Below are 16,203 nucleotides of genomic sequence, written 5' to 3'. Positions count from 1 at the left end.
TCCAAGTCTACTGTTTAGATTTGATTAACTATGAAATTGTTCTATTTATAAGAATATAAAGTATATAAATTAATTAAATCTTTGAATGATTTGAAATAAGCACCTAAACAATGACATGAAAAACTTAATTCAATTTTTGATATCAAAGTTTTTTTATAAATTATGCTTATAGTATAAACACATAATTCGATGTTTCAGACTTCAGAGAATTTCAGACATAGAGAGGATTATGATCAAATTGCCCCTATGATGTAAAAGCGTTGCTGAACAATCTGATCGATATCGTCGAACTGGCACAATGGCCAGATGAGTTCCGGATTCTGCTGGTACAGAAACCGGCACAACAGAACTCTATGTCGGAAATCGTTCAGGGCTCCGCAGTCAGCCATGGCTAATGGTCGGATCACGGTTGTCACACCAAACATGTCACATGTAAGCGAGTAAAAGATGATAATACTTCTCGATAAATTAGGAATTGGGCATTAGCGCCCAAGGGTGTTCTTCGTATTCGGACCATCAACGAGCGAAATAGAACATACGGAATCGCAGAGGCATCGAAGATCGACCACTTCCAACTTAATTTACTTATCGAATCCTCTCTTAAAGCTAAGATCTTGCCGTCGGAGCTTAACAAATCTCTTTTTGGACACGATGAGCGAATTTGGAATTTTTATTGTAACTCTAGGGCTTCTATCCTCTGTCGTTCAATCTCTTCGTTTCGATATTCAATCTGGTCACACCAAATGCATCGCGGAAGATATCAAGAGCAACGCCATGACAATCGGGAAATACAATATTGTTAATTTGAACGAGGGGCACCCGTTGCTTGATTCGCATAAGATCACTGCGAGGGTAAGAATTTAAGGATTAAATTGCAATGCCCCAAATCCCTTATCTAAAGTTTCGTTTTGGATTTTTGTGATTTGTCTCCAATTGTGAAGTTTTCTCTCTTTGGTTTTTATTAAGAGTGATTGTGGTGATGGAGTTATCAGGTTACTTCCTCTTACGGCAACAATTATCACTACGGAGATCACGTGGAGTCTGGACAATTTGCTTTCACTGCCGCTGAGTCTGGTGATTACATGACTTGTTTCTCGGTTCCTGACCATAAGATACCTATCACGGTGACGGTTGATTTCGATTGGAGGACTGGTGTTGCAGCGAAGGATTGGTCCAACGTTGCTAAGAAAGGGCATATAGATGTAAGTAACTGTATCTTATGTCCATTTTATTCTAAACTGCTTTTTCCTGGATTTGATTCGTTCTACTCTCTTGGTAATTAATTTATTGATTCATCATATTCACAATACTGTATGCTTGGTGGAACTAGAGTGTGGGAAATACAAAATTTTGATTTGGAGATTAAAATTCAAGATGCGGAAGCAAGAACCAATTACTTGAAGAGAAAAAGTTATTGTGAAAGAAAGGAAATAAAACTTGTGATCATCTGATGTTAAGAATAAATCTTTGAAATTGCAGGTGGTCCCTTTGTGTTGTTAGTGCTGATCTCATAGGCCTCTTAGAAGAGGTTTAGCCTTGTCTAAAATATCGCTGCTTCAGAAATCATAAGTAGGGTTTTAATTCTATATCAAACCTATCTGTGTGTGAGAGAGAGGTTTAGGCAGGAGTGTATAAATAGGACGGGGTTCACTTCCTTCCCTGTAATCCTATGTAACTTAATGCACGTTATTGACTAAAGTATCTTCTTCCTCTTTGTTATTTTGATACATGTTATTTGCTAAAATCTTCCTTCCTCAACATCTTCTCCTTCTTTCTGTTGATATATAATTAATCTTTATAGAAAAGAGGGAAAAAACAAAGTACATCAAGACTAAAATAAGATGGGAAGAAGGGGGAAGAAAGAGAAAGGGATGATGCAAAAGTGACCGCCATTAGGCTATGGGGGTGCAGACTACGTAGAGAGTTTTCTCCTTCCCCACATTTGGCAAAGCTCATCCGTCGTGGAGTTAATTGACAGTGGCCTCCAGTGGAATCAAAATGTTCCTAGGGATTGGATATCAGATTATCACCTATGAAGTGGGAAACCGTCATGGACCTTTAGTATGTGAGCCTTTGAGGTTAACCAACTGATCAGTGATCACTAAATGTTGAATGCCCCCTGCAATTATCAGTTGCATTGACCTTGCTATGTGATTGCCGAATGATGTGCCAACTAGTTGGAACAAGGATTAGTTGAGTTATATATGGTTATACAGAGTTAGGTTTATACTTTTAACAATTAGATTAGCTCCCCCCTCCCAACCCGAAAGTATAAAGGGTACAAAATACCTATTCTTTTAGCTGCATCACCATCTTGTGTCTAAATTTCATTGAAATGTCTCATGTGACATATGAGTTTCAACCTCTTTAATCAGTTTTGCATCCCTTATCGTTGCTCCAGAGACGGGTATGTTGATTTTCTTTAATGATTTTGAACCATTATGTTTGTTGGAAGTCTCTGAAATTATATCAAACTCTTTTCTTTGAGGTTTAGAGTACTTGAACTATTAACCTCAATTTTCATTTTCATTTTCATGACATGAAGAAATCGTAGATGGAGATTTTGTATTACATGAACTTCTAGACCCCAGGATAAAGGTATCAAGAGCAATATTTGTTTGCTAAGGTCTTGGGATCAACTTTTCCCTAGAAGTGTTTCTTGTCATTTTGTTGGAATTTCGAATCTGCGTACTGTAGAGAATGAGATCAGATGAGGGAGTGTAGTGACTGGATTAGAGTATGGGCTTCATGCTTTTGCTTTTCAGTTTTACCAATGGTTAATGTAAATGTGATAAGGATCAGAATCTGAGTAAGAAGGAGCGGAAGGAGACAATGGGGGCTTTCCAGTTTTATCATGTGGACGTTATGGAGAGCCCGATATGATCTTCTGTTTAATCAAAAAAACTGGACACCGGAGGAAGTAATCTTTGCTGCCCATCGTGCTCATGCCGAATTTGTTGAAGCCAAGCAGATTGTCCAATTCAAAACAACCTCTCTCTATACCCCAACAAGGTCTATTGGGTTCCTCCATGCCCCCCAGATGTGAAGATGAATTGTGATGCTTGTTTATCTAAGAGACATCAGAAAGATGGCCTGGGCATAGTGATATGCGATCACAATGGGCATCCGCTGTTTGCAAAATCTGAAGCTCATCTCTTTCAACTCATCGATGCGGGTGAAACACTAGCAATCTGCAGTGGACTTCATGAAGCCATTTCGCTTTTCTTTGAGGAGATTTGTGTTATCGGACTGTGCAGTGGTGATTTCATATCTACAAGAGACTTCCCGGGCAGTCCCTTCCACCTGTGAGCCCATAGTAGTAGATATAGTTTACCTGTCTCAGTTCTTTAAATCTTGTACGTTCTCCCTTATTCCTAGAGAAGCTAATGGCTTAGCTGACTCTCTTAGCCAGGAAGGCCTAGTTCATTCCGTGTATGACAGTTTGGCCGTTATCCATTCCGTGGTTTGTGGAATCTTGTAGTTCTTCTTCCACGTGTTCTTCACGGACTGATCAATAAATCAATATTTACCCCCCCCCCCCCCAAAAAAAAAAATCCTAAATGTTTACTGGGGACCAGAAACCTGAGCTGAAAAAGCGATCTTCTCAGTGCTAATTTGAAGGTCATGATTGGACACTTTAAAGGTTTTACTTGCCTGTATGCCAGAAGTTGACGAAAGCTTTTATAATGTTTTGGTGGGGATGATGCCTTGCTGGAGCAGACTATTCTTGACTTGGCTTTTCAGTCCGTCTTAGACTATTTATGACCTGGTTCTATATGGTAACTTGTCAAGAGATGATGGAAATTAGCCTCTTTGAATTATTTGAAACCCATCCATTGAATTGAGTGCCAACGGTTTCTATGAACACATTTCACTTTAACGACTATACAAGTGCATATTGGAATGGAAAGAAAAGGAGTGTAAAATTGGAATTGAGACTTGGGGAGGCATCTTAGGCACTGTGGCATTCTTATTGAAGAATGTCCAGAGATTTTCTTGAGCCTTAAAGTTTTTTGGAGATTATGCTGCGGGAAAAAAAGAAGAAGATGAAGAGAATGGAAGATTTAGAATAGAAGCAGGAAATATGGTAGTTGACAAGCAGTTCATAGTTTCTGGAACCTTGTCTTTTTTTTTTTTTTATATCTTTAGTAGTTAAAATGGAAAAGATTAAAAGTAACTTAAAAAAAAATCTCGTAACACTATTTTTGGTACTCTTTGCGGATTTCAGAGAGAGGAAAATGGATAAAGTATTTCAGTCTGGTTCAAGGTGGAGTATGCATGCTTACAGAATCTTAAGGTGAATGAATCTCAAACAACTTCTCAATGATTCTTTGGTCTTGGAGCTAGGCAAGTGTAAACAGAGTACTGTTAAATTGGACCCCTACCAGCTTGACTTGAGAAATTGAGTGGATAAAGTATTTCACAGTCTGGTTCAAGGTGGAGTATGCATGCTTAGAGAATCTTAAGGTGAATGAATCTCAAACAACTTCTCAATGATTCTTTGGTCTTGGAGCTAGGCAAGTGTAAACAGAGTACTGTTAAATTGGACCCCTACCAGCTTGACTTGAGAAATTGACTAAAATTCAAATTTTATTTTGTTATTTTGCATTGATGAGTGGCTTGATCCAAGCTGCTGGGCTGACCTATAACAGCGAAATGTATGAGTAGGCTTGAATTAAAAGGATACATGATTTTACAATTCAAATATACAGTAAAAGATAATCACTTTTAGGTTCCATTGCCTTTAAGATTTCTTATTTCTGTGGAAAGGAGTCTAACTTTTCAATCAACTTATTTTGATTGTTGAATGATATTTGTTTGCATAAAATGACCGAATATGAGCTGACCGGGGGGGGGGGTGACCGAATATGATGACTTGATCCAGTCACTGATTTTTATTTTTTATTTAAAATTTTTTTGGTTAGTGTTGATTCTGAATGCATTTCAAATGTTGGAAACACTTGCCCTATTAACATCATCTTTGTGGACATTTCTTTTTTAATAGTTTTCACTATGTGCTATAGAAGAGAGTTTTTTAATTGTAGGGGACATGCAGTTATTTGGAGGTAGCCATTGAAATCTAAATTTGAGTATTTTTTCCCTACTATGTGTATATTGTAATTACAGGGAATGGAACTAGAGCTGAAGAAGTTGTTTGATACTGTAACATCCATTCATGAAGAGATGTTTTATCTCCGGGAGAGGTAAACAATGAGGACAAGTTCCTTTTTCATCTATAAAGCCTCTCTCTCTCTTAGGGCTGTTTAGATATCTAAGGAAAATGCTGATTTTAAACAAGTATTTATTTTTGTCTGTCTCAGGGAGGAAGAAATGCAGCACCTGAATAGAGTAACCAATTCCAGAATGGCCTGGTTGAGCTTTCTTTCACTCTTAGTATGCTTGTCTGTGGCAGGCTTGCAGCTGTGGCATTTGAAGACCTTTTTTGAGAGGAAGAAGCTCCTGTAGTGCTTAGACATTTTTCTTTTGCTTTTGTAATTTTTTTCCTCGGCAATAACGAACTTGGGAAAAATTAAATGAATGGGCTAGAGAAAGCAGGCAGTAGTAACTTATTAATTTAGTTTATCAAATATATTCTGTGTACAACAATCTTTCCCAAGGAAATTCAAATTTTCTGGAATTTGGGTGGGTTGGGGTTGAAAACCCTACCCTGAGATATCCGGTGTGATGTGTTGCCAGAAGTCTTAATGTTTATTCACACCCTCAAGAATGTCATAGATCTTCCTTCTTAAAAGATGATTCCTAAAAGAAAAGATGATTTCAATCAGCTGCCACAAACTGATGGACTTCACTTCCCTCTTCAATAGAGCTGCAACTTGGAGCCTGCCGCTGCATCATCTGATCTCTCACCACCGACTTATCGGCCCACATTTTGGCAGTGGCATAGGTGTTGGACGTGGTAGTATCATCACCAGTTTGGCCCTCTAACTCACGCAGCCGGTGATGGATATTTACTGCAAGGTCAGTGTTGCTGTGGAGGCTGCAAGCACTGGGCAAGGAATGCCACACTACTGCCGTCGGCCGGATTGGCATGTCGATGATAAAGACATAGGTATCTTCCAGGAGCCTAGCTCGGCGTAAGATAACCACTATGCTGCCATGGTGAGCATGGTGAGAAATCTGGAGCACGCCAAACCATAGTTTCCCTTCATGCTTCTCAAATTCTGCGCCCCTTTTCCCACCAGCCCTGTATGTCTACAAGCTATTAAAACTCCTACGAGCGTGACTTTATTGGGGAAACTAACATCAATTTCTTCCATTTTGCCAAAAGTTGCAGAGCAACTTCTGTTTGCCCATGCAAAGCATGGCTGACAATCGTTGATGTTCAGTAGTGACATCTTTTTGCCTTACCTTAATCATACAATCTCCTGGCTTATCTTATGTCCCCAAAATTCGCTTACATGTTAATGAGAGCATTATCAAGGCATGGGTCTACTTCAATCCCTTGCTTACGGCAAACATAGGCATGGATGAGTATGGATCCACTCTCCAATGTCCAGCACTCCAAGATCTGCCCATGTAGAGGGGGGCAACTGTGACAGTAACCTCTCCATATGCATTTGTCTGAAGAGCTTGAGAGCCTTCTTAGGCTTCTCGTTATTGACACAAGGTGAAATCAAGGCAGTCCAGCAGCCAACAATTTTGTAGAGAATTTCTTCAAATAGGCGGTGTGCATCATCAAGATTTTTCATTGCCAAATACAAGCAAAATGACTGATTCAACAGGTTTATGATGATAGCATGGATCTGTTTTCCTTCTCTGACATGGGACTTCCTAGTACATGCCTTAAGAATGAGGAAGGAGAAACTATCGATGGAAGAAGTGCCTTTAGGGAGTCTTATGGGTGGAACTGGTCTTCATCTCACCTGCGACCCACTGGTGAGATGGCTCCATGACCACACCGTTATTAGCAAAATGTGCTCTGGTCCACAAACATCCTCAAAAAAGATAAAGGTGGCAGTAGGGCCCCCAAAAACTCAGTTAACCTGATCAAAATATTTGGGTCCTCCAATCAATGTTAATATAGCTACCAACATGTCTGCCCACTTGGAAACCAGGTGTAGTAGCTTTCTCAGTTCACAAGTCATGAGAAGGAAATTGACAATGTTATGTAGGAATCTGCAGTCAATTCCAATGTTTCACAAGGTTACTTCCAAGGGAGAGAAATAGAAGCCCCAAAGTCCATTTCAAGGCTGTCCGCCTCTTTTGAAATTCTAACCGCAGATTTATGATCTCCATTGTCCCGATAACCTTTAGCCAAAACATCATATATTAAAGCATCGGGTCTGATACCCATCTTCAGCATATCAGCATGCAACATCATAGCACAAAGCATATGCTTGGCTTGGAAAAGCCCATTTATAATGATTGTGTAACTCAGACTATTTAGCATCAGACTGCAAGCTCTCATGTCTCTGAAAAACTTAGTGGCCTTCAAAATCTGCCCATCCCTACACAGACCCTGTATTAACGCTGTATAGGTCACATGATTTGGGGAACAACATTCACTCTTTATCTGCTTTCTGTCACTTTGACCAGAATCAGTTTCGATATTGTCCAATAAAAGTTTGATTGCATCACGACTCTTCCCATCCTTGCACAATCCATCAATCAGACAACTCAGGGTGAAAACGTTTGGGTTGACGCCAGCCTCTATCATCACTTTGTGCAGCCGGAATGCCTCTTTCAAGCAGCCATTTTTCGAATGCCCATCAATCAAAACTGTGTAAGCAACCACATCAGGTGAGAAACCTTTTATCAGCATTTCTGTGTATAGCCCCATAGCAGCCTCCAAGTTCCCCTCCTTGCAATACCCGTTTATCAAGGAAGAGAAGGTGACTAAATTCAGCTCTATACCCATTTCTGTCATTTGTGTGCACACCTCCAGTGCCTTCTTCATATCCCCATCTTTACAGTATCCATCGATCAATGTATTGTATGCAACAGAATTTGCAGGAATCCCCTCTTGCAACATTTTCTTGAACAGGTCAGCCCCTTCATTCAACCTTTTGGCATCAAATAGCCCCTTTATAAGTGTGCTGTAAGTGAAGACATCAGGGACAATCCTTATCTTTGTCATTTCCGAACAAAGATCCAAGGCTTCAGGCAATTTGCCTGCCTTACAGTAGCTGTCGAGCAAAGAATTATAGATGAACACATTTGGAGAAATACCGTATTTGGCCAAAAAGACAAAAAACAGTCTGGCCTTATCAGAACCATGCACCTTGCAAAGCCCGTCAATCAAGATACCAAATGTTACAACATTTGGCCGCAAGCCAACTCCTAGCATCTCCCTGAAAAGATCAAGTGCTTGTCCCGTCTCAGCCAATTTGCAGTACCCATCTATCAGTATGTTGTAGGTGTGGAGATTTGGGAACACATTAGACTGCTGCATCACCCTAAATATGTCAATGGCTTCCGAGACCAAGCCCTCCTTGCATAAACCACTGATAAGGGTGGTGTAGGGCACAACAGTTGGAGCAATCCTCTTCTTCGTCATTTCAGTAAATAGTTGACGCGCTCCTGTAATGTCACCTTGGTTGCAGTAAGCATTGATGAAAATGCTATATGTGACAACGTTAGGGACAAACCCACGTGATACCATTTCCTTGTAAAGTTCCCACATTGAATCAAATCTTCCCACCTTATGCAGTGCATCTAAGAGAGAGTTGCAAGCTTGGATAGCCGGCAAGGCCCCAATCCTGTTGTAGACCCAGGATGCTTCATCAACAAGACCCATTTGAGAGAAGGCCATAATTAGTACACAAAACACAGCAGGAGTGGATTTGGAGCTTTCAAATCGGTTCAGAATGTTAAAAACCAAGGAGCCAATGAGGCGAGATTTTCTTGACTTTTGGACAGTTTCGATGAGGTCTTTTGTCAAGCACCTGGCCTTCTTGTAAAATCCAGCACCCGTTGACACATGTATAATGGCTGAATAGAGTTTAGGGTTTTTGGATAAATCCACTCGTTTGGAGACACATTCAAAAAATTCCAAAGCCTGAGAAACCCTCTCACAGTTGACTAATGTGTTTATGAGCTCCGAAGGGGGCAACTGCGATGACGACGACGATGACGATGAAGAGAAGTTTCTCAGTGAGACATTGGAGAATCTTTTGGTGCAGAGGATCGCGTTATTTGATGATAGAAGTTTCAACATCGCCTGACGGAAAGACTTACTCTATCCTATCTGTTAACTTGCATCCTTTAACGGATTTTCAAAAAACTACTCTCAAGTTTATTCACCCCCATTTTCTTCTTCGCTAGTCGAACTGAAGATGGAACGCGATTGTGTAGAACAGGACTCTAGACCCAAACGCAAAAATCGTCAAGATTGGAATCTTCTTATCTTGGATCAATATGAAGAACTGTCTCTCTCCAGCCAGCAGTCGGATTGGAATCTTTCATATCCATACAAGTGGGCTCTCTTCTGATACATATAATCTGATAACTTTGATGGATGACCTGATTATTACATTTGGGAGAAGACCAAATTGGTGGGACTGTGAAACTATGTTGGAGCATCACACCACATTGGGAGTTTCATGGCTTCAGTTGACTGAAACCAATGCACGCGTCCACGCAGCAATGGAGAACAAGCTCCAGCCTGGGCTTAGCAGCTGCTCTGGTTTCCATGGCCGAGAGCTGTACCACCATGCGAGACCTCAAGCGAATCCACGGTCGCACAATTCGGACAGGTCTCCACCTCCACTCTGTTATCCTTGCTAAGATGTTGAGGTTCGCTGCCGTCTCGCCTTCAGGCGACTTACACTACGCTCACCGCCTCTTCTCTCACATGCACCAACCAAACACCTTCTTTTACAACACTCTCATTCGAGGTTACTGTAAGAGTCATTCCCCTTCTCACTCTATGTCCTTTTTCATCCAGATGAGACGTAATTCCGTCGACCCAGATGGGTTTACCTTTACTTTTCTACTCAAGGCGCGATCAAGGATGAATTTTTCTTTGATTAAGGCATCAGACGAGCTCCATGGGTTAGTATTGAAGTTTGGATTCTCTTCGCATTTGTTCGTCCAAAATGCATTGATTCATCTTTACGCTGCGAGGGGTGTTCCTGATGCAGCTCGTCGGGTGTTTGATGAGACATTGGATCCAGATGTTGTGTCGTGGTCAGGCTTGGTGGTTGCGAATGTTAAAGCCCGTGAACTGGATGCTGCACGCCTCCTTTTCGATCAAATGCCGAAGCGAGATGTGGTTTCTTGGACTATGATGATTTCTGGTTATACCCAATCGAAGCGGTCGATGGAGGCACTAGAATTGTTTGGCCAAATGAGGGATGCTGGAGTGAGACCAGATGAGGTCACCATGGTGAGCGTGATCTCATCCTGCACTCATTTGGGAGACTTGGAGGCAGGGATTGGTGTTCACCGCTACATCGACAAGAATGGTTTCGGATGGATGGTTTCACTCTGCAATGCGCTGATTGACATGTATGCTAAATGTGGGTGCATGGAAGGTGCGCGTCAGGTTTTTAACAAGATGGAGAGGAAGAGCTTGATCACTTGGAATTCAATGGTCTCTGCTTGTGCAAACCATGGGAATGTCGAAGAAGCAGTTGTGCTGTTCCGTGAGATGCTAAGTTCCAGTGTGTGGCCTGACGGCGTTACATTCCTTGCACTCTTGATTGCCTACACCCACAAGGGCTGGGTTGACGAGGGATGTAGATTGTTCAATAGCATGTGCAGTGACTATGGGATTAAAGCTGGTATAGAGCACTACGGATGCATGGTCGATATGTTAGGCCGGGCTGGGAGATTAGAAGAGGCATACAAGCTTATCACAGATATGCCAATACCGAGCAATGATGTTGTATGGGGTGCATTGCTCGGTGCTTGTAGGATCTATGGTGATGTAAACATGGCAGAAAGAGTTGTGAAGAAGTTATTGGAACTGAAACCTGACGAAGGAGGATACTACATTCTCCTCTGTGATATCTATGTGGCCATGGGTCGTCGTGCAGAAGCTGTTGAGCTGAGGCGCAACATGAAGGCCATGGGAGCAAAGAAGACTCCGGGCTGTAGTTGGGTTGGATTGGGAACGTAATTCTTCATTGCTCAAGGTACCATTTGTATTTATGAAGTAAACATCCTTATCTGTTGGTTTTGTTTTCATTGCGGCAACCAGTGGATGAGTGAAACTAAGCTCTTTCCGAGACAAACCCTTTTGATGTAGATTGTTGCTGCTTTGCTACTCGTAGTCTTGGCTGAAGTGAATCTGATCAGTCGGAATTCTACAGCTAAGAAACCGCACGTGTTATCTTTGTTGCAGCACTGCAAAAGCAGCAAGGAGCTAACCCAGATAGTGGTAAATGGATTCTCTCAACAAAATTACATTCTTGCCAAGCTTTGATCTTTCTGCTCACCTCTCTGCTCAACTTGTACATGTCCATGAGACTTTTGAACAAATCATGAATAGGAGCACAATTCTCTGGAACCAGATTATCAGAGGCTTTGTGTCGAGTGAAACTCCACAGAATTCCCTCCAGCTCTACAATCAAATTAGTGGTTAAGAAGCCAAATCTAATGGTTTCATCTTCTTGTTCCTTCTCAATGCTTGTCCAAGAACATCCTATTTGAAAGAAGGGGAGCTGCTACATTGGAGAATTCTGTCGAGTGGACTGTCCTCAAATGTTTTTGCGCATTGAATTTAGTCAACACATATGTTATTGCCGAAGGGTCACAGGTCGTGTGAAAGCAGGAAAGGTGTTTGATAAGATGATCCTGAAGAATTCCTGATTTCATTAATTAGATATGTAACAAATTACAATTTATATTACAAGAGATAGCTTTCCAGCTAGCCACGTGATGACTCTAACCGTGACTCTAACTGTGCACATGGGTTGGTACAGTTTGTTACAACCCTAGCTACCTGAGATGACGTGTCTCTATCAGATCCAACGGAATCGGTTTTTTTTTTATTTATAAGGATGATCCAACGGAATCTGAGGAGATGGAATTACTTGCTTTCTGGTTATTTTAGATATGGAGATGTTGAGACAGCGTGGGGGATATTTGATAAGATGCCAGAAAGGAATGTCGTATCATGGACAATCATGATTGCAGGCTATGCTAATACCAGGAGATGCAAGCGGGCACTGGCATTGTTCTACGAGACGAAGTGAACTCAAGTGGAAATGGATCAGGTGGCTTTGTTAGCAGCATTTTAGCTTGTACTGAACTAGGAGGCTTAGAAACAAGAAGGTGGATACATTATACCTTAACCAGGCTTCATGCATTCAAAGACCACATTCATTCATATGTATGCAAGTTACGGAGTTATTGAAGAAGCTTACTGAGTATTCAAAGAGATGCCAGATAAAAACACCATCTCTTGGACAATCATGGTCTCTGGTTTCACAAATCAGGGCTTTGGGGAGGAAGCAATTACTGTCTTCCTGTGGATGCGAAGTATGGAAGTAGAAGGAATAAGACCTGATGAGATAACATTCATTAGGTTGCCCTGTGCCTGCAGCCAGAGGGTGGGTTGACAAGGGGACCCATTATTTCCAGTGCATTAGTACCAGTCAACATCGAGCCAAGGATTGAGCTCTTTGGCTGCTTGGTTGATCTGTTGAGCCATGCAGGGCAATTGGATTAAATACATAAGCTTATCAAGATCATTCCAATGAAACTAGATAATGCTATATGAGGTGCTCTCCTCAGTGGTTGCAGGATTCAAAGGATGTGGAGCTTGCAACCCAAATTAAAAAACAGTTGTTGGTATGGCTTGAACCAGACCAAGCTGCACGCTATCTTGTGCTCTTGTCAAATGTGTGGGCAGCAGCCAAAAGATATCTGATGTTTCTAAGGAGAGACAAGATGGTAGGTTTGAGAGAGCCTTCAGCCACAGTTGGATCCAAGTGCACGGAGTCATCCATGACTTTGTTGCAGGTGGCCGGAACCACAAGCACGTGGATTCCATCTACAAGATGGTTGAGGGGATCAGAATGCTGGCTAAATTGGAAGGCCATGTGCCAAACACATTAGAGGTGCTGTTGGACAAAGAAGGAGAGGGAGCAGTTTCTCCTTCACAGTGAGAAATTGGCAATGGCTTTTAGGTTCCTCGACATCCAGATACATGGACGGCTATTCGGATTGTGAAAACCTCCGGACCTGTTAAGACTTAAGATTGTCATTCCATTTCCAAATTCGTTTTAAAGATTTTGATAGGTATGTCATTGCCAGGGATCAAAATTGTTTCCACCATTTCAAGGGAGTTCTTCGTACAAGGATTTTTGGTAAGTAAAATTTACCTTTGCTGTGCATGTATGTAATGACAAGTATTGATATCTTCCTTTCCTCCACAGGAAATATTGAGATCATTTTTCCAGCCAATGTTTTCATAGTAAATGATCTTATGCCATGTGGAGAGTTGATCTTTCCAATATAGCCATTGGATAAGAGAACATCCCTATGGATTAGCGGTGAAATTAGGATCCCACATCAATCATATGATTCACCATGTATTAAACTCTCTCTCCCCCTTTATGAAAGTTTTATTTGATGGAGGGTAAACGAAAAGAGAGATTTGATCGCAGGTTTGTGGTGTGTCAAACAACAAACTTTATTCTACCCAAAAAAAAAAGGGTTTTTAACAATTACCATCCCAAAATCTTTCATATTTACTATTATCCCCCCAAAACTTTGAAACAACTGTTACCCTCCCTGTTGCATACTAATAACTAATTGGCCCTCACCGTTACAGACCCGTAACAAAGGGGGTCGGTGGGGGCTAGTCGTGAGAGTGTGCCGTTGTCACGGATTTTTTAAGACCAAAATGCCCTTTTGGGGTGGTAATTGTAAAAAACTCCCACCCCATCACCATCCCTTCTCCTTCTTCCTGCTCAAAGGTCGCTCGCTCGCTCGTTCTCATAATCAATCAAAGGATACAAGGCTCGATTATGATCTAATTCTTCGTCAAAGTTCCAAGAATTTCTTGTTTTATTGTTCAATTTTTTACGCCGTGAAAGATGTCGAGTTTGTCTGATCATTCAGAAACTGGAAGCTTTTCTGGCCGGAAGATGTTGAGATTGTCGAAGAAACCCAACTTCTCGCAGACTTGTAGTCTGCTGAGCCAGTATTTGAAAGAGAAAGGTAGTTTTGGAGATCTGATGAACATGGGAGTCACTTGCAATCCGGAAGGCAAAGGTTTGTTAATCTAAAAGTTTTTTCCATCTACTTGATTCCGTTATTTCATGCTTTTCTATGTAAACGGGACTTCTTTGAACTCCTCTGCTACAGAATCTGATTGGTGTGTTGTTTCTGTTGTGAATTCTCTTTGTTGACGTTCTTAGATCGTATTATGTTACTTGCCCTGAGTCGTAGTTCTCCGATCCTATTAATGAATGGGTTCAATTCTCTTGATGGTATTCTGGGAAAGTACTGTATGGGTTTCAGTTTTTGTTGCTTCCTTTTCCCAAGATTCGGACTGATCTCTAATCTCAAGAAATTTCTATTCCACCTAGGCCTTTCCATCGAAGATCCCCAAATCTAACCTCTCTATTTCTGCAAATTTGCACGAATTCCTAATCCTTTCTTCTTCTTACAACAATACTTAAAATATATATATTTTTTTGTTTCTCCAAATCTCTGTTCAGATCATCGTATTCTTGCTATTCTGCAACTGAGACTTGGAAGGCTTAAGTTTTATTTGAAGTAATTTCATGAATAAAGGCAGAAAAAGAATCTGATGCGTTCACCGGGCTTACTTGGAGTAATGGGGATACTTCTTCCTTGTCTCCAGTCCCTTATGTGTTCAATGGAGGTCGTAGGGGGAGTTTCCAATAGATGACTTGGAGGTTCGTACAGTTAATGTGAGTAGGAAGCAGAAAACGAAGAAGAAGATGAAGAAGAAGGGACGATGATGGGGTGGAAGTTTTTTACAACTACCACCCCAAAAGGGTATTTTGGTCCTAAAAAATCTGTGATGGAAGTTTTTTATAACTACCACCCCAAAAGGGTATTTTGGTCCTAAAAAATCTGTGACAACGGCACACTCTCACGATTAACCCCTTCCGTTACGGATCTGTAACGGTGGGGGCCAGTTAGTTATTAGTATGCAACAGGGGAGGGTAACAGTTGTTTCAAAGTTTTTGGAGGAATAATAGTAAATATGAAAGTTTTTGGGGTAATTGTAAAAAACCCAGAAAAAAAAGAAAACAACAAATTTTATTGGTACTACTGGCTAGTACCTCTAACTCTTCCCTTGTTGAGCTTCTTTCAACGTGCCCAACTACGTATCTAGCTAACCAGAAGGGGGTGAGGGGGCACAACTATGAAGGAAAAATTGCATGAGCACACATTTTTAGCCATATGCCAGGTCAGATGGGGTTAAACTTTAGACTTCAAAATCCCTTGTTTACATTTCATGTTTCAATTAAATTTTTGATGATCAAGTTTTCCTTTAGACACAATGAATGGATTCCCATTCACCGAGGCGGGGGTTCAAATGTGTGCAAGGGGATATTTTGAAGAACATTTTAAAACCTAAGAGGGGTTTGTGAACCGATGATGGCTTTTCATTCACCGGGTGGAAGGAAATTTAGTCCAATTTTTTAAGGGAATAGACTTCAAAGGAATTAAACAAAAGACAAACTAAATTTTTTGAGGGACAGAGTTTCCCACGTTGCTAGGGTGGGGAGGAAGGCAAAATGAAATGAAGAGTGAACATATCCATGCTCACGCTTATCACACACAAGGTTTTAAAAAACGGGATCAGGGTTATTAGTACAATCCTATCGATTCTAAGTTATTTGGAAGTGAAAATGGGATTGACTTTGGAATCAAGAATCGACTCAAGAATTTGTCCAATTTAGGGTTGATTTGGTATGATTTCGATTTCATTTCAAATTGATTTCATGAAATAGTCAATAAATAGATTTTTTGCCAAGAAATTGAAATTGTTTTGATTGCATTAATTTGAAATATTTCAAGAATAAGAAATCTATTTGGTAATTCAATTTCTAAGAATAAATTCTCTATATTTCTTTAAGAGAGGGTGGTGCTGGTGGTGGGATGGAGACAGGAAAGAGGAGGAGGTGGTGGTGGCGGGATTGGGAAGGGGGTGGTCCAGTGGTTGTGAAATAGAGTGATTTCTTTTTAAATATGTCAAATGACACATTTACCCTTATTATTAACACATGCTCATGAATTTGATTTTAAGTT

The 16,203-nt window shown here is 40.9% G+C and overlaps 3 protein-coding genes across 3 annotated transcripts; 2 read left to right on the top strand and 1 right to left on the bottom strand.

The window, feature by feature from the left end:
- The first annotated feature begins 560 nt into the window (after positions 1-560).
- On the top strand, positions 561-5,691 carry LOC122670771 (transmembrane emp24 domain-containing protein p24delta9-like). Its single transcript, XM_043867750.1, has 4 exons — positions 561-852; positions 993-1,202; positions 5,128-5,204; positions 5,322-5,691. The coding sequence occupies exons 1-4, from the start codon at positions 652-654 to the stop codon at positions 5,464-5,466; spliced, it is 633 nt and encodes a 210-aa protein (XP_043723685.1). The 5' UTR covers positions 561-651; the 3' UTR covers positions 5,467-5,691.
- A 1,415-nt stretch (positions 5,692-7,106) lies between these two features.
- On the bottom strand, positions 7,107-9,248 carry LOC122670767 (pentatricopeptide repeat-containing protein At5g61400). The gene has a single exon (XM_043867747.1). The coding sequence runs from the start codon at positions 9,176-9,178 to the stop codon at positions 7,166-7,168; it is 2,013 nt and encodes a 670-aa protein (XP_043723682.1). The 5' UTR covers positions 9,179-9,248; the 3' UTR covers positions 7,107-7,165.
- Positions 9,249-9,520: 272 nt separating this feature from the next.
- LOC122670769 (pentatricopeptide repeat-containing protein At1g74630-like) lies at positions 9,521-11,400 on the top strand. Its single transcript, XM_043867748.1, has one exon. The coding sequence runs from the start codon at positions 9,587-9,589 to the stop codon at positions 11,081-11,083; it is 1,497 nt and encodes a 498-aa protein (XP_043723683.1). The 5' UTR covers positions 9,521-9,586; the 3' UTR covers positions 11,084-11,400.
- The last annotated feature ends 4,803 nt before the right edge of the window (positions 11,401-16,203 follow it).

Source organism: Telopea speciosissima, chromosome 8 (genome assembly GCF_018873765.1).
Source record: "Telopea speciosissima isolate NSW1024214 ecotype Mountain lineage chromosome 8, Tspe_v1, whole genome shotgun sequence".
NCBI lineage: Eukaryota > Viridiplantae > Streptophyta > Magnoliopsida > Proteales > Proteaceae > Telopea > Telopea speciosissima.
The sequence above is the reverse complement of the archived record's forward strand: the minus strand, read 5'-3'. Positions and strand labels throughout refer to the sequence as shown.

Bases quoted from the DNA above. Each gene is read 5' to 3' on its own strand.
- LOC122670771 (XM_043867750.1), top strand. From the start codon at position 652: ATGAGCGAATTTGGAATTTTTATTGTAACTCTAGGGCTTCTATCCTCT. The intron at 853-992 runs GTAAGAATTTAA...TGGAGTTATCAG, and splicing joins CGCATAAGATCACTGCGAGG to GTTACTTCCTCTTACGGCAA. The intron at 1,203-5,127 runs GTAAGTAACTGT...TTGTAATTACAG, and splicing joins CTAAGAAAGGGCATATAGAT to GGAATGGAACTAGAGCTGAA.
- LOC122670767 (XM_043867747.1), bottom strand. From the start codon at position 9,178: ATGTTGAAACTTCTATCATCAAATAACGCGATCCTCTGCACCAAAAGA.
- LOC122670769 (XM_043867748.1), top strand. From the start codon at position 9,587: ATGCACGCGTCCACGCAGCAATGGAGAACAAGCTCCAGCCTGGGCTTA.